Source organism: Monopterus albus, unplaced genomic scaffold (assembly GCF_001952655.1).
Source record: "Monopterus albus unplaced genomic scaffold, M_albus_1.0 scaffold378.1, whole genome shotgun sequence".
NCBI lineage: Eukaryota > Metazoa > Chordata > Actinopteri > Synbranchiformes > Synbranchidae > Monopterus > Monopterus albus.
Window position 1 is genome coordinate 51,168 of NW_018128258.1, and position 22,432 is coordinate 73,599.

The 22,432-nt window shown below is 39.8% G+C and overlaps 2 protein-coding genes across 2 annotated transcripts in view; both read right to left on the reverse strand.

The window, feature by feature from the left end:
- Positions 1–4,368, reverse strand: part of LOC109951357 (discoidin domain-containing receptor 2-like) — an 11,073-nt gene extending 6,705 nt beyond the window's left edge. Inside the window, exons 1-4 of the mRNA XM_020585827.1 lie at positions 4,289–4,368; positions 3,233–3,341; positions 2,042–2,144; positions 1,034–1,292 (exon numbers count right to left, since the gene is read on the reverse strand). Of these exons, the coding sequence (XP_020441483.1) occupies positions 1,034–1,292; positions 2,042–2,144; positions 3,233–3,317 (447 nt within the window). The 5' untranslated portion in view covers positions 3,318–3,341; positions 4,289–4,368. The remainder of the gene's footprint in view (positions 1–1,033; positions 1,293–2,041; positions 2,145–3,232; positions 3,342–4,288) is intronic.
- A 5,384-nt stretch (positions 4,369–9,752) lies between these two features.
- LOC109951350 (carboxyl-terminal PDZ ligand of neuronal nitric oxide synthase protein) overlaps positions 9,753–22,432 on the reverse strand; it is a 15,539-nt gene continuing 2,859 nt past the window's right edge. The window contains exons 3-10 of the mRNA XM_020585814.1: positions 21,696–21,788; positions 21,529–21,587; positions 21,292–21,400; positions 17,508–17,637; positions 16,957–17,084; positions 12,037–12,198; positions 10,938–11,106; positions 9,753–10,546 (exon numbers count right to left, since the gene is read on the reverse strand). Of these exons, the coding sequence (XP_020441470.1) occupies positions 10,014–10,546; positions 10,938–11,106; positions 12,037–12,198; positions 16,957–17,084; positions 17,508–17,637; positions 21,292–21,400; positions 21,529–21,587; positions 21,696–21,788 (1,383 nt within the window). The 3' untranslated portion in view covers positions 9,753–10,013. The remainder of the gene's footprint in view (positions 10,547–10,937; positions 11,107–12,036; positions 12,199–16,956; positions 17,085–17,507; positions 17,638–21,291; positions 21,401–21,528; positions 21,588–21,695; positions 21,789–22,432) is intronic.

Here is a 22,432-nt window from a genome sequence, read left to right on the forward strand (position 1 = left end):
CTGAGTAAGAGCAGCATGTCAAGGATAGAAGTGTACTTGAACAAAAACTGAGCAAAGGGAATTGTGGATTCTGAATGACAAAACTGCTATGTGTAGCATTTTAGCACACTAACTATATGATAAAATAAATCTGTAAATAAAGTGGTACTGTCTGTCTCACAGCAGTGCTGCTGCTGGTTCTGCCATCTATTAACTGACCACATTTCCCATAAACTCTGTTTTTATCTGCTGAAAAGAAGATGTCTGCTGGTTCGTTCCTTTGTCTTGCCATCTATCACCAATGGTGGAAGATAAGAATCATATTAGATTTTTATTAGATCTATTACAGTTTTACTTAAGTGTATTACTTATATAAGTAAAAGTAACAATACTGTGATTTAAAAATACTCCATAGAAAAAGGTCACTTAAATATTATAAGTATCAATAGCAAAATGTACTTCAAGGGTAAAAAATAAAAGTGTTTATAATTCAGAAAATTGGCCCTGGTAATCAAAGTTGAAAGGAATTAAGTACATTTACTCAAGTAGTGCTCCTAAGTACAATTTTGAGGTATCTCTACTTTACTTGTATTTTCATTTTGTGCTACATCATACTTCTCTAAATTTTAGAGACAAATATTATACTTTTTACTCACTACATTTATTTGATAACTTCAGTTACTAGTTACTTTTCAGAATAAGATGACCAAAACAAAACACAGTATAAGACATTAATGATCCCTGGTGGGAAATTCACAAGCTACCCAGAAGTATGTAAAGTACTTCAAATTAACATGTACTCCACCTTTACTGGCTGCAACATTAGATGTGATGATCACAGTAATACATCAGTAATTATAGTCCAGTAATCTGATATACATTCATGTATAATCCGCTTTTCTGCTGAATGAGTATTAGTGACTCATAATTTGCCACTAAAAAGTAATAGAATAGAAGTACAATGTAGCAGAACATGCAAATAATTAAAGTTCATGTACCTTGAATTTGGACCCAAGTGAGTGAGTGTACATACTTAGTTGATGCACAAGGATACACCGTGCCATCTGGCCATGCTCACCTGTCTTCCCTTCCTATCATGCCAGCCCACCCATGTGCTGCCATCACGGCTGTATTTGATCCTGTATCGCTGAGCAAACTCATTACCCATTCCGTCAGCGTGGCGACCTTGGGTGCCCACCAGCGTGATAAAGTGCAGTGAACGCAGGTCCACCTGGAGATACTCCTTGAGGCCATCTGGCTCGGACATGTCGGGACACCAAGCCCCATCGCCATCTCCATTGTCAAAGTCAAGTCTGACAAGGAGGAAGAAATGAGAGAGGGAAAGGAAGGACAAGGAGTTCAGGTAAAGAAGGAAGGAGCATGAACACAGGAGGATGGAAGGGGAAGAAAAGAGGGGCAGGAAACATTGACTATGCAGTATACAGTATGTAGCAAACTAAGCTAAGCTAACCTCCAGCTGGCTCCATATTTACTACACAGATATGAGAGTAGTATTGATCTCAAGACTGACAAGAGAGAGAGAACAAATCCTTTAACCTGTACCATTACCTAACCTAATTTTAACCCCAACCTTTATGTAGTTCTTTCCTGACCTTGGGAATACAAACCAATCACACCTCAAGGTCCAGTAGCTGTTTGGGGATTTTCAGTCATATCATATAATCTTAATCAACAGAGTGACTTTGATCTATTGACATAAATGTTTAAAATCTACATCAACAGCACAAAGACTAAGGCAGTTTTCTGGTGAAAACAAATCTGCATGTGCAAGATGTAATGAAGCCAAAGCAGTAGTTAGTTTGAAGTCAACAGAAAAAGAATTTGGCACAAATGACTGAAGGAAGGACCTTCAGTCAAAAAGAAACAGGACTTTGCAGATTATCATTGAAGAAGGATGCAGTATACTGATTACTGGGACCAAATTGTAGTAAACACTTTGCATGCTGTCTAGTGACATACTAATGACATGTTTTATGTATGTTAGCCAGTGTAAGTGACATGGAATTGAGCTAAAAGAAGAGCAATGTATAATCAAACATGCCTTCCAAATCTGGCAGCAGTTGACTCAGACCACTGACTAGAGGCAGAGATGTCCTCATCCTGAATCTGCCCACCGCTCATACCAAGAGGATAACGACACGTTTCTGCAAAAACATGGTGCATCACTGAAACACATGTTGCTCACATTATCAATATGTCTGTTATGTGTTTATGTCAGTGTGTGTCCTGCATATGTTAGCATGCCATAAGAGTTTTGTGTCCTTCTTGTGTATTTGCGGTATATGAGGAGTCGAGCCCTCTACCCACCACCACCACCACCAGTCCCCTTCCTGCAGCCCTGCAAGGCCTCTAAAGCCAAACAGAGGCATTACTGTGTAGATGCCAGTCTACGCAAAATGAGACTTGAGTGGCCTCAGAACTGCTGGGTCTTTAGTCTTCACCCATTTTCACAATTTCTATTAAAGATGTTACATTTTTTATTTGACTTTTAAAGCACTGGCCTCTCTCAACTATGTCCATGTGCAAAAAAAGGATAACAGAAGCTACATTTCAGTGCTGATATGATACAGTAAGCGCACTGTGGAGCTACTCACTGCTGTGCCACTGTTTAGTCCTACCATCTCTACCTGGTAATTAAGGGACGTCTGTGTTTTATTCACCTTCTTACTGAACTCCCTGGCACGTATTTTACGAGAGCAGCAGAACAAATAAGCCTTTTACTGTGAAAATATTCTAAGTGGAAAATTCAAATGAGTGCATGTGTGTGTAAGCGAGTGTGTGTTGCCTACGATGCTTACAATTCTTGTTTTTTCATGAATGCCCCCTGCTTGTGAAAGGTCTGCTTGTTCTAAGGATATTTGCTCTCTGACCATTAGGTAAACCACATACACACACTCTCACAGGCACACACACACATAGAAACACACCCTTTACATTCTTTTAAGCCCACCCACCTAAAATTGCTTTCCTTTACCATCTTGTCAACATGCTTATCCCTCAGGAATATAAATAAGCTATTTTAACTTTATGACATATCCACATAGACAGGCTGATATTCAGTATACAGTTGGAAACTTTGGTTGACACAAGCATCACACTTTGCGGGATGGTATCACAAACCACTGCACGTTCAGTGAACAATGCATGATAGAAAGAGTTTAGCTTGGTTTATAGTGTGTCTCTGACAAACAGCATCAGGTATGTGACATGAAGGTTAAACAGAAATATCTACCTGGGTTGACTTGAGTTCGTACAGTGGCAGCCAATAGGATAAAGAAGACATGATGTGTGATCAGATTAACCTCCGTGACCATCATCTCTTTTGTCAAGGAGCTTCCCACCTACATGTTTAATGAAGTTTGTAGACCATGGTGTGAAATTAGTAGTGCAACTTACAATAAACATCAAAGTAATCCTAAGTAAGCAATTTCTTAAAATTACTCTATATCATATCAACAAATATTCCACATTACATCCGGTGTTTTAGATTTTAAATATGAATGATTCTAACAATTCAGAGGCACATACACAAACAATGAAAACAATGAAATACAGGGTGGTTACTCTTAAAGCTGTGCTGAAAACTAGGGCGCAATAAATAATACATAAAACTATAAAGGAAAAGTAAGTATTAGTAAATACCATAAAGGCTAAAATACTGTAAAATGTTAAAGGTAAAAATTTAAAATACATGTAAGAAAAGTTTTTATTACATATATTTCAGAACAAGATGTTACAAATGGTTCTATAGCGTTAAATATCCCTTAAAAGCTTGTTGAGCTCCACAGAGGTACATGCACACACAGTCCTCCTTGTAACCCTCAGTACCTGCATTTCGTTTACCTTGTAAAAACCCTGTAAGGTCTCAGTAACATATACCTCTAACACACTCAGACCACTGTAAAGAAATTGCTGTCAGCAACAGAAATTTGGGGGTACATTGCCTTTGTGTCAGTGTAATTACTAAGGGAGCATTACAGCTTGGTTTCATGCATAAAGATGGAAGGAAATAAAAGAGGGGAACATTAAACACTGAATTTAATAACCTGTATCACACCACTTGTGTCTGAAACACAGCTCTCCCTGGAGTTTCCGTTTCTGTACAGCAAACAGCTGCAATATTTAATCCATTTTAATCTTAATGTGTATAAATAGATCTTTTTATGTTAGACTTGTTTTCCTACATGATGTTCCTCTCTGAACTGAGCTGAGCAACACAAGCTTCATTCAAAATCAACACAGACATTGGAGTTAATAATAACAAGAGAAAACAGTGGATTTGACTTACTTTTGCAAGTTCTTCTCTCGTTATTATGAAACCATCTGTCTCAGGGAATATTCCACATCTACTCTGAGTTGATGCATTCAGCATTGTGAGTCGCTGACCTCTTCCTCGGAAGGACTTTGTGGGAATGGAAAAAAAGAGAGAGAGAGGAAATGAAGGCTGATGTAACAGTCTCTCTGGCTGGAGGAAAGAAATGGAGAAAATAACACACTTTGGGATTTTGAGGTGAGGCTAACATCCCAGAATTCCACCTGATCCACAAATGGTTTCAATTATGGTCCACAGACACAGCTGAGAGAAGCACAGCAATTTCCAGTGAGAGCTACTGACAAAAACAGACTGGAATTCATTTTCCAGCAGAGGAGAACCTGCTAATTACTGAAGGAGACATGATGTTAAAAAAAATCACTGGACTGGACAATGTAGTTACAGCAAAAGGAGGCAAACACTTGTTCATGGATCAATATGTGAATGATTTGGTGCCAGGAAAATTAGGCTACATAATATGTATTTTAAATCAGGCATATTTTTCCAAACATTTATAGTTATCATATTGTCAGTAAAGCTATTTTTATGATTTAACCCACTGAAAAAGTTTTACTCACAGTCACTACAAACTGCTGCTCCAGCAACAGACGTTAGTAGCTTCCTGCTCAGTGTTATGTATAAAAACAAAGGCAGAAGTAAATGCAATGGTTGCAGGAAAGAAGCAGAAAAAATAAAAATACAAAAACTAAAGACTTTAACACTACTTTTGTATATAGCCTACACTATGGCCATGTATTACATATTATATTTCTTGACAACTTTTTGCTGAATAGCCTGCAATATAGTGGTTTTCAGTACTGTCACAAAATATCTGATGTAAACACAGAAGAAATATCTGATCCCTTACTCCTAACGTTAATCAGTGAAGATAACAGCACTCATAATGTAGCTATGTTATACTATGTAGGCTACAACTTATGTTCATTCAAAGGAATAGTTTGGCATTTTGGGAAGTACACCTATTTTCTTTCTTACCAAGAGCTAGATATCATATTTGGATGCTAAATATGAAGCTGTATCCTATTAGCTTAGCTTTGAACAAAGGCAGGAGTTGAAAGGCAGCTGCAGCTGAAAGGTTAGCATAAACACAACTAGCTTGGTGTAGTTAACTGTTTCTAGGTGATATCAATAGGCAGGCTTCGTTATCTTTAGACAGACTAGAGCTATCTGTTTCCCTGTCTTTATACTAAGTTAAGCTACCTGGTTGGTGATTCCAAATACATATTTACCATACAGACTGTCTGTATTATTAACGTTGAGGACTGAGTGGCAAAGTATGACTCCTGATGTGAGTGGGAGAGAGATTTACGAGTCATGAAAGCTGCTGCCTGCCTCAGGTACGCATGGCTACACAACAGACATACAAAAACTGGAGGCTCACATCTGCATGAGTGCACAAGTATCATTTAACCAGGTGATCATTTTAATTGGAATAATGACTAATATGATGATGTACTAGGAAAGCAGGTGGCTGAGTACTGATAAGTTTTAACAAGCCTCAGAACCTGCAGCGCTCACAGCAATGTTAATGCCAACATACTAACATGCTCACAGTGACAATGTTAAAAAATATTTATTGGTTTTTATCTATCTATCTATCTATCTATCTATCTATTTATCTATCTATAACTGAAATCATCTAAAATATTGTTCTTGAAATTATTATTTCTTTTAGTGCTGTCAATTGATTAAAATATTTAATCATGATTATTCATTCATTCATTCATTCATTTTCTACCGCTTAGTCCCTGAACGGGGTCACGGGTGGAGCCGGAGCCAATCCTGGCCGGCAATCGGGCGAAGGCAGGGTACACCCTGGACAGGTCGCCAATCCATCGCAGGGCTTAATCATGATTAATCACATGATTATCTATTGTTAACTCACAATTAATTGCAAATTAATTTGACTTTTTTGTTCTAAATAGTGGTGAAAGTACAGTAACTAAGTACATTTACTCAAGTACTGTATGTAAGCACAATTTTGATGTATCTGTACTTTACTGGAGTATTTTCATTTTTTGTTACTTCATACTTTATCTTCACTACATTTTAGAGGCAAATACTGTACTTTTTACTCCACTAGATTTATTTTATACCTTTAGTTACTAGTTACTTTTCAGATCTCGATTAATACAAAAATACAGCATAATTATAAGACCTCATTGATCTATGGTGGAAAATTCACAAGCTACCCAGCAGCAATTCAAATTAAATGTATATAAGCCAGTTAAAACTAGCTTCACCTTCACCAACTGCAACATTAAATGTGTTGTATACATTAATGCACCAGTAATTATAATACAGGAGTGTGAAATGTGCCATTCTGCAGGAGAACTTTTACTTTCAGTACTTCTAATACGTTTGTACTTTTACTTAAGTAACATTTTGGATGCAGAACTTTCACATGTAACAGAGTATTTTTACACGGTTGTATTGCTACTCCTACTTAAGTAATGGATGCAAGTACTTCTTCCACCACTGGTTCTAAATGTACCATAAAGGGACCCCAAGGTAACTGTGATTACTGAGACAAGTCCAGTCCTCTGTGATGAGTGCTACCGTGTGTGTCTGTCCCAACGTGTCCTCCACTTCAGCTGTCTCATCTCCATACAAGTTCTGTATCTTGGTTCCAGTGGGGGCTCTCAAAAGCAATTCATACATATCCACATCCTCTGGTCACAGTGCAGCAGCAGGAGGTAAAATATATCTACAAAACCGGGCGCAGTGAAAAAATTATGCTTTTACAGTGGCATGGTGGATGTCAGGCAAGCTCATGTGAACATGCAACAGCCTGGAGAATATAACCATTCAAGGAAATCCTTAAACTATAACGTAATACTTTATTTTGTTAGAAAAAAGTAATATTGTTGCTCCTGTATACAAGTACTAGAACATATGCACCCCTTATTTTTTTAGTTTTAGGTCATGTCTAAGATGATAATTCACCATTGTAACATTGTAGATAAGTCAAAAAGCTCTTTAACGTTTGAATGGATAAAAGAAACATTTTGCCAAGTGGCAGATATTTCAGTTCTAAACCAAAAGATAAATGTAACACAGTGAAACAGTTTTCTTAATTTCATATGACCTGCAGAATACAAACAAAATACTGATACAGATTCAAGAGGGGGTAAGCAAAATGACATTACAGACCAGTATTTTTTATAATCAAGCGAATGAAACTAGAGGCCGACTCCTGGAGAACGCCCACTATCTGTGTCAGCAGCAGCTGTACTAGTGGAGCTGCAGGGTGTTGTGGCTAGATGTGGGTGGGTAATGGCTGATATTCTTCATATTTTCCAGCTTATCTGCAGTGTTACTTCAAACTGCTGCTGTAAATGCACACAGTAGGCTTAATGGGAGCTGACCCTGTTTAATGACCACAGCTGGTGCATCTCTAATGATAATGAAGAGCCATCACCTTCACAAAAGACCTTCCACATGAGGAAGGGACATGGAAAATATTTTGAAAAGGTCAGCCCAGAAACTGGTGCTGCTAATCATTATGTTAGACACCTATTTTGATATAAATCACCTTAGAACACCGTTAGTAAGTCACACCAAATACACTGGACATACGATACCATGACACAAGACAGCATTTGAGAAAGGGCATTTAATTCCACAAGAAGAAACACTGATGTGAGTGCACTTTCATTTTAGTGTACTTCATGTGAACAGATATAACCTTAGAGAGAAATGCCAGAAATTAACAGAAAAATATGGATACAGCACACAGATTGCAACTGCAAAAGAGAAGGAAATGGGACGAGCTTCAGGGAAAAGAGGGGAGGAAGGTGACTGAGGGAGAGGAAGAGGCAGAAAGGACAGCCAGGAAGAGATTAATTGATTTGGAAAGAACTCATAGACACGTCCCCAGTTCAGTGACTCACTGAGTTGGCTCACAGTCAGCATGGTGGAGCTGGCTAGAACAATATGAAGGGGTCCAGATATTTCCTACATGCCTCCATCTTTCCCTGAATTGGTACTTCAGGATTTTCCACACAGTTTCTCTGAAGGGTGGAGCAACAGCGATGCAGCAGTTAATCGCTGCCGCAGTACGGCATTTATAAAATAAGACTTGCAGTGACATTTTTATTAAACAGCAGAGACAAGATTGTAAAAGCACCTGCACACAAGGTTTTGCTCTGAGACAGTATCTCTTAATCAGAAAATGGTCATCAGATCTTTTTCAATAATGTAAAATTATGAAGAAAAACCATGCCAAGTATTGTATGAGCAATACATGCTCATTTATAAACCCATGTGTAACTTACAAATTATGCATCATAGCAAGCACAGCAAGGTTTTAATTTTCACACTCCAAAAATGTGTTGGCATGTCAAGACAATTTTGGCAAATAAAGCTCTTCTTCATAGAAAACAGCAAAAATGAACAGGTCCATGTTGGATGTGTCACAAATTCATAAACACAGACACAACCACAGTGCAAAACCACGTGGTGATTACGTCAGGAAGCAAAATGTATGTAAGATACACCAATCATCAGAGGGATACACACAGTATGCAATGCACACACATCAAAACAGCAGAAGTTTATAGAGAGACAGTGCCTGAAACACCACAATGGCAGGTTTGAATAAAGCTGCACTGTACCAAATTCTTATCTAGAAGGACATGTGATGTTTTTGGCTTTGGAGCTGGGGTGGAGCTGAGAAACAGATGCTAAAGGCAAGTTTTATTTTGAATTACATTAAGTAGTTTTCATCAAGGTGAAAAATGGACTGAAAAACTTGCTCTTGGGTTAAAATTTCAATTTGTCCAATAGTTTATTACTAAATACCTGCAAAGCTGCAAAACCTTAGTTTATGCTTAATGGAAATTAGTATATGTCAGCATTTGCATGCTAATTATAATTTCAGCATTTTTGTTTTTATTATGTGATACGTAAAGGATAAGACCGGCCATTTTCTATACTAATAGTATTTTCCACAATCCCCATACAGAGCCTAAAACCGACAGTGAATTGCCTCTACTCGTGGCTACTGTCAGTGTCAGTCCTGGATCAACTTATTTGTTTGTGCCATGGACTCTATTGCTCAAAAACGAGTAAAAACACATCAGTGAAACACACCACTGCACTGGGCGGCATGTTTCTTCATTAGCAAATCCCAGACCTGAGCGTGAGGAGCTAGTGAACTATAAGCAAAGCAAAGAGCTTGTGCAAGATATCACGCATGCGCAGCTAACTGACTCATACAAACCTCTGGGGTTTGGGGATTTATAAATAAAAATGTGTCACCCAGTTCAGTGGTGTGTTTCCTTGATGTGTTTTTAAAAGTTTTTGAACAACAACAGACCAAGAAGCTAATCCAGGACTGACAGACTGACAGACATTAACCATGAGTAGAGGCAGTTCATTGCCGGCCTTAATCTTTGTATGGAGAATGCTAAAAATACTATTAGTATAGAAAATGATTTGCCTTATCCTTTAAGCAAATGGGGCATCTTCTCAAAATGACAAATTAAAATGTAAAGATAAAATTTTAAGCTTGTCCAAACAGTGGTGAGGAAACACTCCGTGCTGTACCAGCCCCCCACATATTATATGCCTGCAGATGATGATGTTTACTGATGTCACAATACATATGTATGTGATAAAGTCCTTCAGATTCAGAATTTTCCCCACTTGAGTAGTGTGCAAGTATGAAGTTGCACTACTACACAGCCATCTCATCTCCTAAGCAGTCCGACAGACTCTCGACATTCAGGACATTTAAGAGTCGAGCTGTACTGTCAGCCCCGACACCCTCTCCCTGCCCCCAGCTGTCCCGATCATCACTCTCATCTGTGTTGGACTCATATTCTGATCCAATCCCTGACTCCCTAAACCGAAGCAGCTCAAGGGCTCCCAAAACCTGCTCCCCCAGCAGTGAGCTTTCATCTGTGGCTCCGTCACTGGGAGTGTCCCCTGTGTTCTGGCCCTGCTCCTGGCTGTCTGGGCCCTGGGAGGAGAAACGAAAGCATTCAAGCCGAACCCCGCTGCCACTGAGCCCCAGAGGACTGGTGTTGGTGCCCATGGTGCCTGGAGAGCAGGGCCCAGAAAGGGCGGACACCCAAGCGCTGTCATTTATCTGGAGCTGGGACTGAGCTGCTAATGGGCCCGTGGATGAAGAGGGGGTGAGGGGTTCAAGGAGCGTGCTGGGGGGCCTGGCGCGAAAAGTGATCTCGAGAAGGCTGTCCTGGGAGCCCACTGTGGAGAAATCAAAAAAGCCTTGAGAAGAAAGAATAAGAGACAGATATGTAGGAGAAAAACAAATTACAGAAAGAGTCTTAGTCATCACATGTAAACAGAGATGTAAGATGTTTGAAGAGAGAGGTCTGAGCAAAGCAGATGGGATTATGCAGAGTGGGATGTCATCTGTGATGACAGGATTTGAAAAATCAGGACTATGTGACATCATTTTGCCACTGGCTAAATGCAGAGAGGGGAGAGCAGAGAGCAGTACTGAATGCTCTGCAAGGGCAATTGTGTGCCAGAAGTGGATGTGAAAAGGAGCCACAATGACAGGAAGGACAGGAGCAAGGAAAAAAACAGATACATTTATCTGTTTAAGTGATGAATAAAGCAGATTTACACTCACTAGATGTCAACTGGCCAGCAGCTTTGAGCTCCAGTTCCTGGATCTGTTTAACCAGCAAGGAAATGTGTTGCAGCAGGTCAGTGTTCTGCTGCAGCAGCCTCTGCACTCTGGCCTGGGCTTCAGTCCGCGCACACACCTCCAGTGACAGCTGGTCCTGGAGCACCAGAACCTGAACAGACCAAAACACACACAGTTGCACACATGATAAAACCAGAACCTGTCTGAAGATTCATTATTACTTCTTAGGAATCTTTCCTTTTTATTATTTTCTTTACAAAGAATAATTTAGTAAAACCCAGATCTGTTGTTAAGGGGAAACTACTAACAAAGTTATACAGTGAGTCCTAAGTCAAACAAACATTTCATTGTGACTTTACAGAGAGGGTTTTGGTTTCTTCGGAAACCACACTGGAAGAAACTGGATGAAGCCAGTTCATCAGCATTATGAATCATCTTCCATCAATGAAATTGGCCAAAGTAAGATAGAAACTGAAAATCTTAAAAGCCTTGAAACCACAGCACAGGCAGTTTGGTGCAAAAATGTTCAAAAGCTCTTTGGATTTAATAACGTGAAAAACTCACCATATCCTATTCAACACACCACTGACTGACAATGAAATAGTGCATTATTGTAACTGACATTCTCCACATTAGATGAAACTGGCAATTTTAGCAATTTCAAGAGATTTCGGTTTCATTATGTGCTCAGAAGTTTTTCTGTCATACAACACAAAGTTTTTAATATTCTTAATTAGGAGATGTTGTACATTTTAAAACCACTTGGGGTAAAAGTATGTGTGTCTTTTCTGTCAGGCAGTTATCAATCAGTAAAATTTTGACAATTTTTAGGTAAGTCTCCTCTATGAGCAGTATATTTGTGATCAGTACCAGGTGTGCATTACCTTTTATACATTACATTTGTGGTCTATTCTTGTATGTGTGAGGCATATCCATAATTTGAGCAAATTTTTCATTTGTTTACTTAAAATAAATGTTAATTTTATATTGTCTAGTGAGTTACACTGCAGACACAAAGAGAAAAACATATGTAAGATGGCTCCGGTAAAATAAAGGAAGGGCTCTTTAGTGTGTGCAGTACCTGTGCTGTAGCTGCCAGTGCCTGCTGCTCCTGCTGCTGCAGTTGCTTCTGTAGGAGTTGGACATGGTACTTTGCAGAGCGTGGCCCCTCTGCTGCTGACTGAACCAACACAGACGCTCCGAGCATGGGAGAGCTCAGGAGAAGAGATGGGTCATCGGACACCTACAGCAAATTGGGCTTTGCTACTTCTATAATTAATTATATTAAGGTTTCTATGAAACATAGAAACATGATCAACGTTCAGAGGTGTTCCTAATGCAGGTGTTCCTAAAGATGCAGCCTTTAGGGCTGGTGACAGTGCAGGCCTAGCAACAGCAAGAGCCAACCTGTCCCGTGGAATCAGGGATGCAAAACGCCAGTACAGCAAGAAAATATCAGGACACTTCAGCAACACTAGAGATGCACAGAGTCTCTGGCGAGGCATTCACACCCTCACAGGCTATAAACCCCCACCTCATGTCCGTGAGGACATCTTTAACATCTCTCTGAGCCAAGCAGTTGTTCCCATGTGTTTCAAGGCCACCACAATAATTCCAATTCCAAAGAAGCCCCACCCAACCAGTGACTATCAGCCTGTAGCACTGATTACATTATGAAGTGCTTCGAGCACATCATGCAGAAAGTCAGGTCCATCCTTCATCCATCTCACGACCCATTTCAGTTTGCATACAGGTCAAACAGGTCCACAGAGGATGCCATTACTGGGGTTCTCCATCCAGCCCTCACCCACTTAGATTCAAAGAACTCGTGTGAATGCTGTTCCTAGACTTCAGTTCAGCATTCAACACAATCATTCCCCAGCAGCTTACACAAAAACTTGGACACTTGGGACTCAAAACCTCTCTCTGCAACTGGGTGCTGGACTTTCTAACAGGGAGGCCACAAAATGTGCGGGTCAGCAACAACATCTCCAAGACCATCACGCTGAGCACAGGGGCTCCCACAGGGGTGTGTGCTCAGCCCATTGCTCTTCACACTGCTGACCCACGACTGTGTACCAAGCTGCAGCACCAACCACATTGTCAAGTTTCTGGATGACACGACTATAGTTGGCCTCATTACCAACAACGACAAATAGGAGGGCTATTACAAAACATCATCAGGTAGAGATATGTTTTGCCACTACTAGCTAGCTAGCTGGCTGGCTGGCTAACTTGCCAGCGTTCCTTCTACTGCAGTGACACAAAAATGGTTTTTAAAACGAAAAAGTGAGGTGGGAGACAACCCTATACCAGTAAAAGCTCCACAGTGTGTGGTGAGGAAATATGACCTTGAGTATATTAAATTCAGATTCATAACGGGAGGCAGCACAAAATATTAAATGTGGTGAAACCCTGTAAAATGTGGAGTTAAACATCAAAGCTCCAGAGACACTTAAGCACGAAGCACCCTGATTTGTTGGGACACCAAAAGAATATTTCCTATGGGAAAGGGACAGACTTCAGGCACAACAGAAAGTCATCACAACATTAACAAAGCCATCTAAAGCCATTTTGAAAGCTAGCTTGTCAGGGACCAAACAGTAGGGGACACAGCTTAGAGTAAAAAAAAATTGGCTTTTTATGAACCCAAAAAATAAGACAAAATACAAACAACATTATTATCAGATAAATTGGGTCATAAAAGAGGTAAAATAAATAAATAAAATAAAGCAACTCACAATACTGCAAACTGAACTGTCTGATACCACAACAAAAACCAACTGACCTCACAAGTGACATACACACACAGGGAAACATATATATTGGCTGGCCAAACCAATCACACACACACAAGGGAAAGACCAAAGGCACTATCAAAATAATCAACTAATAAACACTCAACAGTCTGCTGACAACTAAAGGCTTTCTTTTAAGCCAAAAAAAAGATAACATAACTTAACAAATAATGTCTTAACATAAATTACAAACAAATAAACAACACCTTCCCCCCAAACTCCCCCCTTTCTTGTATCCAGCACATGGTGTAGTCCAGGCCTAGAGGGAGGTATTTAACCCCTATTTAACCTCCTCAGTCCGATCGTTTGGCAGAACTGCCCCCATACATGGACCAGGAAACATGGTAACTCAAGAGAAAATTTACACATATTAACAATACAAAAGTAATCAGATGTGCATGCTCATTGATCAATATGTATGTCCAATATCAAACAATACCTGTAACAATACCTATGCCTACAACTTAAAACTACACACCTAAATAAAGAAAACAAAAGATTACCCAACCAATTCTACCCTGGTGGTGGTTTAGGCCCTCACATGGTGAAGGCCAGCACTGAGGCCTTCACATAGCTTTATGTTGCTGCTTGTGTAGCACAGAGCAAGGCAGTCAGGTTGTGATCGCAGATTGAGCTTATTGTGTCTAGCGCTGTGGATATGTGTCGAGAGCCACTGGGGGAGGCAGCTGCAAATTAAAGTCAATCAATACCCCTCTCCAGCTCCAGAGACACCTTGAGCTGAAGAATTGTTGACATGAGTAATGGCGGCTGCTATATATCAACATATCCAGCGCTATAACCCAACACTAATCAATTTATCCTTAACGTTTGCAGACTGCTTCCCAGAAGACCTATGACATGGGAACATTTGGAGTTTGGACCCTTTCTCTGTCCCTCCTGCTTCTGAAGGCTCTGTGCACTGTGTTGGAGCTGATGAGACTATCAGATGACAGCAGCTTCCTCTCTGTCAAAACAGGCCATCAAATGTCTGTTGCCTTTCACCACCACCTGTTTATGTGAGTCAGGGTTTTCCACCGTGACTCTCACAGAATCAAAGGCAGGAAACAAAGTGAAAGCAACTTTAAATGCTGCTCTGCATGTCAAGCCTCTCACCATCATTTCCCAGAAGCAAGTGTCTCCCTGAGGGTAAGCAGAATATTTATTTTGGTCATTACTGCTGACATATTTACAGCCCAGTTTATTGATGTTGTGTTGTGTTTTATGTTTATTTGTTCTCATTTATTTGAGAAGGTGGACCCAACAATCAGAAGTGAGCCTTAAGTTCTAAAAGGCTGATTACTGATTGGGAGGCCTGGACCCAGTCGGATCTATGTGATGAAATCATAGCATGCGTGTACAATAGAGGTGTCTCTATATTTTTGTCCTCCCCAGCTATATACATGAGAGGGTCAGAATATTAGGAACACCTCTGAATATAATGTAGCCCAGTACAACACCACCTTTAACTATGACCTCAATAATAAACATATAATTAAATTTATACATTTATGACAATTTCACCAAAAACTGAAACATTTTGAGCTTCATAAACACAGATGTTAAGGCGGAAGTGTAACACTGAAGTGCATACAATTGTACTGGTGTTCCTAATACTGATACTGAAAACAGTTTCAAGTTGTTTTGGTAGATTTGAAGTTTGAAGTTGAAACAGGAGTGTAAAATCCAAAATGAGTCAGTGGAATCTATAAACAGAGCGATTGGATGGGCTGCTGTTGAATGTTTTGACTATTCAGGAATTATGACTCAGAATTATATTAGACCGCTGCTGTGTGTGGAGAGCAGCTGTAAAGGCCATGACTAATCTGTAATATTGAAGATGGGAGATCAATATGGTGGACTCTCATCATTAATAAAAGACTGTGAAGGACACATGGCCTACAAATTACGCACAGGAGAAATGAGATCTTAATATACTGGGTGAAATACTGCTGTTTTAATGTGGCAGAATTGCTTTAAAAACTGAAATTATAAAGCTACAGTAATTTTCTTGTTTTCTGGTAACAACGTAATTAGATATGCTTTCATTTAAAACTAATTAACCCCTCATTAGAACAACACTAGTTTTCTTTCTTGAATAGCTGACAGCAGCACACAGACTTGGTTTGGACATGAGCTGACAAATATCAGAGATGCAGAGCAGTGCTACAAAACCTTGTTGTGTATTCATCAATAAACCATGAGCTCATCAATACTGTAGAGCCATATGGAGCATTTCCCCAAAAACTTAAAGATGTGATTGCTTGTGATACATCCCTCAGTGCTGCTTTTTCTTTTTCTTCACGAATTTTTATGAGGCCCCTCTGTGAGCACCTGTGTTATTTATTAACAGGACATTTTTGACTTTTAGATCAAAATTTACTAGAAAGAAATTGGAACAATACATCCCGTTGTCCTCAGATATTTCTTCTGCTGAATGAACATATTAGATCAATCATTTTGTCCTGCTTGACTTTACATTATTCGTTTGTGACATCTGGGCAGAGGAAGGAGTTAATGCAGGACTTTAGAAGCTAAAAGATTTTTGGGTGTTGAATTTTAGTAGAGCTGAAATGATTAGAGGATTATTCATTGAGTCAAACAACAGAAGAGACTCAGAAAAGACAGATTACTCCTGAGTATACCTCAAATTCTAGAAACATGGGTTCTACAATTACCATACTGCAGCTTGATACTGTCTTTCATTTGAAACCCATGTGTTTCAAACACGCCATCCATAGATTGTGAAGCAGACTTTTGCTTATAAGTGTTTAGTATCCAAGTCGAGATAACCCTGATGACATCATTATGACATCATCTGGGTTATTTTCACAAACTTTAGAAACCAGAGAAGACACTATGCAGCTGTTTTCACAAACTGGGTATCACTCCTTTGGATGAATAATGAACAAAACTTTTGTGAAGTGTAAAATGTGTGCAGTTTCTCTTTAAGTCATTTTGTAAAGCAAAAATGCCCAAATTCACTGATTGCTGCTTCTTAAATGTAAAGATTTGCCATTTATTTAGTCTTCCATGAAAGTAAATGGAAGATCGTACAGAGCAGTTGGTTTAAAAAAGTTACGACCTTTTTTACAGTGTGAGGGGAATAAACATTCATAAATCAGGGCTGGCTTGTAATGGAGCGAGAAAATAAAGGCTTTGTATGATTGACACTGAAATGATTGAGGACAATGTCTGTACTCTACCTTGTCATCGTTCCTGAAGGCCTCGTCCTTTTTGCTCTTCTCCAGGTCTGATGAAGAGACACATTCAATGCTCTCCTCTGTAGTAGCTTCAAGGTCCGTCTCTTCCGACAATGCCAGCTTCTTCTTTGCTGCAGAGACCAGATACTTGCAGTATATGTGGGGGGTTTTCATGCTGTTTTTAATTTGTCCTTTATAATTTACAATGCATCTAAAAGCAGTGATGACAGCTGCAGAATTGGCAGAGGCCCACACAGACAAGGTACTGAATCAATGGCTCGCCAAACCAATCAGCTGTGGCAGCACAGCAAGCTGCTAAGAAAACTATCTGCAGAAGATAGTGACATCTTTTCTAAGAGAGGTGTGTGTAGTCGCTGTTTGTTTCTGCAGGTAGTCAAGATTTGTTTGTGTAAGCGAGAACGCAAGAGGAACAGAGGGCATTTGTGTGTTGTTGGAGAATAAAACCAGAGTGAGTTTGTGTGTGTGAAAAGAGCAGGACAGAAAGGAAAGATACTGGATATGTGGATGCAATTTTGTGTGTATGCATGTGTCACCTGGCGCTGCCTCGGACTCCTCGGCCTTCTCTTCCTCATCCTCCTGGTCATCGCTTTTCTGCTGCAGAGTCAGCTGGTGACAGACATCGAATGCCTGCCCCACCGTCCGAACAATCCTCATGGCCTGAGACTGAGAGGGAAGAAGTGTGTGTGAGAGTTGGAGTTTTGGAAGCAGGGGTAGGGGGGAAAGAAGCAGCAGGAGCTCAGTAAGGTGGTATGCAAAAATTAAGGGACACAGCAGGAGAGAAAACGAGGTGCCAGAGTAGTTACAGAAGAAAGAAAGAGGACAGACAGAGTGCATGTGTGTGTAATTGTGCACAGGTAACAAGGCAGAAGAAAGAAAGAGGATAGACAGAGTGTGCGTGTGTGTAATTGTGCACAGGTAACAAGAAGGAAGATGGAAAAATAGACACAAAAGTGGCATGAAGGAAATGGGGAAGGGTGGAGCAGTGAAGTCAGAGGCAAACAGGAGGGGATCCATAGACCACATTATAGGCAGAAGAATGCTTTAGCGGCTTGTCCTTGTGTGTCTGCTCTGAACACATTCAGCTGTCAGGCTGATAGATTGGTCAATTTCAGAGGCGAGTAACTCTGGAGGCAGAGGGGGTGAAGATAAAGCTGGTTGTTATTGCAGAAGGCTCAGTAGGTGTGTTGGCATCATCTGGTTATTAATCAGAGACCATTTAATTAGCAGTACCTCAGAAATTAGCTACTTGATGTCTCACACATACACATCCTGTTTACTCGCTCTGTCCAAAGATGACTCTTATGATGGCTCCTTCTCCACTGTATAAACAAAGAACAATGCTTAAAGGGTAAAAGTGACAAGTTGAGGTTTTAAGCAGGGGTTTAACTTTTTTGTTGGCTGTTTCCCCTTGTTTGAAATATTAATGCTATGTTATTTGGCTGCTGGCTATTTGAGTGTGGTAGCAACCCTCTTGTCCAACTCTCGACAAAAAAGTGTGACCAAGAGCTTTTCCCAAAATATAAAATGATTCCTTTTATATTACAGTAAAGCCATATCTCCATCATCAATACATTTTCACAAAAATTGTATTGGTTTTTAATAATTTTCTTTCTTTTTTTGTTTTTCTTTACTAAAACTATCCTATGTCTGCAATAATAGCAGCAGTGGTTGTGAACACAACACAAACTGATATAGTGAGCTTGTTAGCAAACAGTTGCTTATTTATGCACCCAGCTGTTACAGAGCAACATTGTCATTCATTTAGAGTTGAGTGTCTTAAGTTGAATTCCTGCTCCATTTTAGCTCTGTTCTTGGTCTCCTCCAACTCCTGAGATAAACATCTGGCTCTCTGAAAACCTCTACAACCTTCATTTTTGTTCATGAGCTGGTTCCTAGCTCTGTCTGTTTACTGTTTAGTGTGGAGCAGGTAGTGTACATCATGTTTTTAGAGCTTTTTGCTGAGAACAGATGCCTATTGCAGACAAAGACAGAACTCTGAAAGTAGGTAGAGTGAACCAAAACAGTAGAGTTATGGGCTGGGCCAACAAACAGTGAGCTGAAACTTTTTTTAAAGCACAGCTGGAAATATTCAGGGTCAATGTGGAGAGTAGTAGAAGTGTCAACAACTAAGACCTATTCTGATGTACACAGGGATACATCAGTATTGCTTTAATACCAACCTCAAAAGTCTTGAACTATTCCTTTAAAACAGATGGGAGCTGTAGAGTCAGGTTATACAGTAATTATCCGTCAGGATCATAACTACGAGTAACTGATACCTGATTCATTGTTTAAGCCATTTTTCAAGCGTAAACAGCAAACATGACCTAGTTTGAGCTCATCAGTTAGTAAATTTAACCTGTTTGGGCTGTCAGATAAAACAAGCCATTTAAAAGCATCACTTTGGTGTATAGAGTGTTATGATGGGCATTTCATACTGTTTTCTAACCAATTGATTATTGAACAAATATTAATCAATAATAAAAAATAATTGATGGTTGTAGGCCTTGTGTTTTTGTTGTTCTAATAGCTACACAGGGTTTTTAAAGTTCTGTACAAAATTATCATGAATGGCTGTATCAATGTTTCTTAAGCTCAGCACATACAGCAGGCAGAACACCTGATTCCTGATTGATTTAAGAGTTTCTCTAGTCCCTGAAACCCTAATCTGCAGTCCTGTGGTAGGATGCTAAATCTACTGCAACTAACAACTATCCACCATGACCTTCACTGGTCTCATTAAAGGTGAGTTTTTAATTTTCTGTATTGAACAGTGGCAGAAGCAGCATTAAAATAAATTTATTGCCATCTGCCTCTGGAGGATCCTCCTGCCTCCAAGCATTCAGTCAATGTCAAGTAACTCAAGCGTAAAAGAAGTTCAGTCAAGTGAAACAGCAAAACAACATATCGGGGATGAAGTCATGAATTGAATTATTTTGCTCCATTAATACAAAATTAAATTTTGCTTCAGAATTGTCTAGCGAAAAAGCCAAGTCTCCCAAAAGGCTCTGTGGATGGGCTGAGCTGGCATCTAAACCATGCTGTGATGAGGAGAAATCAAATCTTCTCTTATCAGCTGGTCCATCTCCTTCTACTTGGCACACATGCTTGGTCTGCTACACCCTGATAAGGCTTCTCATCCCTGGGGAGGAAGGCAGTGATGCACCACTGGCCGTGACCCCTCACAGTGTGGTGTGTGTTTCGTCCAACAGTAGTGAAAATGTCTGAATGAAAAAGCTGCTCTTCTTTTCTCTCCCCATTAGGATGATTATTATTCAGCCTTACAAAGTCACTGTCTGTCTGGTATCCATGGTGAAGGGATGGGAGTCATCCTGATGCTCTGTCTTTGTCATGGAGGAAAACATTCAGCTTCATATTCAGACAGGTGGAGAGGAACATGCCTTTTCTTCTCAGACCCTGACACACACAAGGGGTCTGACTCTCAGATTTATTGGCTGTGCGTGGTTCAGCCGTACCATACATCACTGAGACAGCGGGGATCATATCCTGCTGTATAAAGTAGGGAGCTGAAAACAAAATGCAGTGATTGAATTGCTGTTTACTGTCCTCTTAAAGGATAAATCTGGAGATATTCTGTACTAAAATCAACAAAATCCTTGATACCAGACACCAGAACCAACAATGTGTTAGTTTGTCTTTTACTACGTTGTATTTCCCTGGCTTGCTAGTACTCAAGATGTACATTTTTAAGGGAATAGTTTGACATTTTGCAGAGAACTGGATGAGGAGGTTGACAAAGCTCTCATGTCTTTATGTTAACTACTTGTATGACCCTACAGACAGCAACTAGTGAGCTCACAGTAGCTTACCACAAACTTTTTCCTTTTACCAGTCTAAAGAGTGTTTAGCTGCACTTATGTCAGAGCAGTAGGCTTTTTAAAGTTGATCAGTCACATCATTCCTCCCAAAGACTTCAACTGAAAATTACATGCACACAAATATGCTAGAACTCCAAAAATAATAGCACCCCATGCCTCAAAGAGCTGCATGATATGTTTATATCACTATGTTTAGGAGTTGATACACTGAAAAACGTTTGTGCTATAATAATAATAATAATAATAATAGTAATACTAATAAAGAGAACTAGAACTGCTGCCTCTGCCAACCAGTGAAATTCACAGTATGTACCTTTAACCAAATCTAATCAGTTCGTAACTGAGTCCAAGTGAACACTTTTACCAAAATTAAACAATTTTAAGGTGTTCCTCCTGAGATATTGTGTTGGACATCTGATCCAACTTTTTGACAATAAGAACAACCAGACTGATCATTTTCTCAGGCAACTAGACTCACCTTCCTCTTAGATTTGAAAACATTGCAGCGGAAAACGTTGCTCTGTCCATCCCTTGCTATATAACTGAAGATCTTCAAGTCTTGAGCATCATGGGAGACATAAAAAATCCTGTTAAGGCAAGACAGTACATGAAAGCAGGTTGATGAGTTTTTGAATAAGAGTTTCATTCAGTAAGATACAAGCTGCCTGCTTATTTGCCCGGTTTCTGACTGATCATCATCATCAGGAAGACCTACCTGTAGATGGGATCCTGTGTCACCAAGATGGTATCCTCATCCCATGACCGCCCTTTTCTCTGTTACAACACAAAAACACGTGGCTTGGTAGTGGCAAAGGGGTTTTTAAAAACATAATTTTACATAAAGATGTTAAATCTGAAAAGGTGGCATTTTACAGGACTGACCTTCTTCTTTTTGTGCAAAATCACTTTGACGTAATCAGTGGACACGACAATGTTGACCTTCTTTTTCTTTATGTTCTTCAGTTTGAATTCATACTGTGAAGCAAACACAGTATTCATATTAACATTAACATCCAGGGTGGGTTAACAAACCTATCCAAAAGTTACACTGATTATGCTACATGGTGCGACTATACACTGAGACGCATCATTATAACACAAGTTACAATGATACATTGGTAGAAAAGAGCAGGGATCATCTTCTCAGAGGAAATCTGAGATTGAGTAAACACCGGGAAACTGTCAGTCTGTTTCTGGGAGCTGTTTAGGCTTTCAAAGGCAGACTTCGCAGAGGGAGGCAGATGTGTGCGACACTTTCATCCTTCTCCATGATTAATGCTAGAGCCTGTACCCTGTGCCTCTGCTGCAGGCGCACACTCCAGATATCAGGGCCCAGAGATCTGAGAATGAGGATTTGTGTAAAATAACACAGCTCGCTTTGCAAACACAAAGTCCAACATCGGATGACTGATGAAGTTCAGTCGTCTTCAACAAACGAACCTTCACTTGCTCCGTACGATAGACAGAGCTTCACTGTCATCTTTTCTTTGGGTTATTTAAAACTAACCTAGCGCCTGTTCTCACACTTTTACTGATGTTTCAGAATAAAAGACACACAGAATGTTGTTATGACCAACATGACAAATCACATCTGGTGATTTTAGCCCTATTGAATCCAG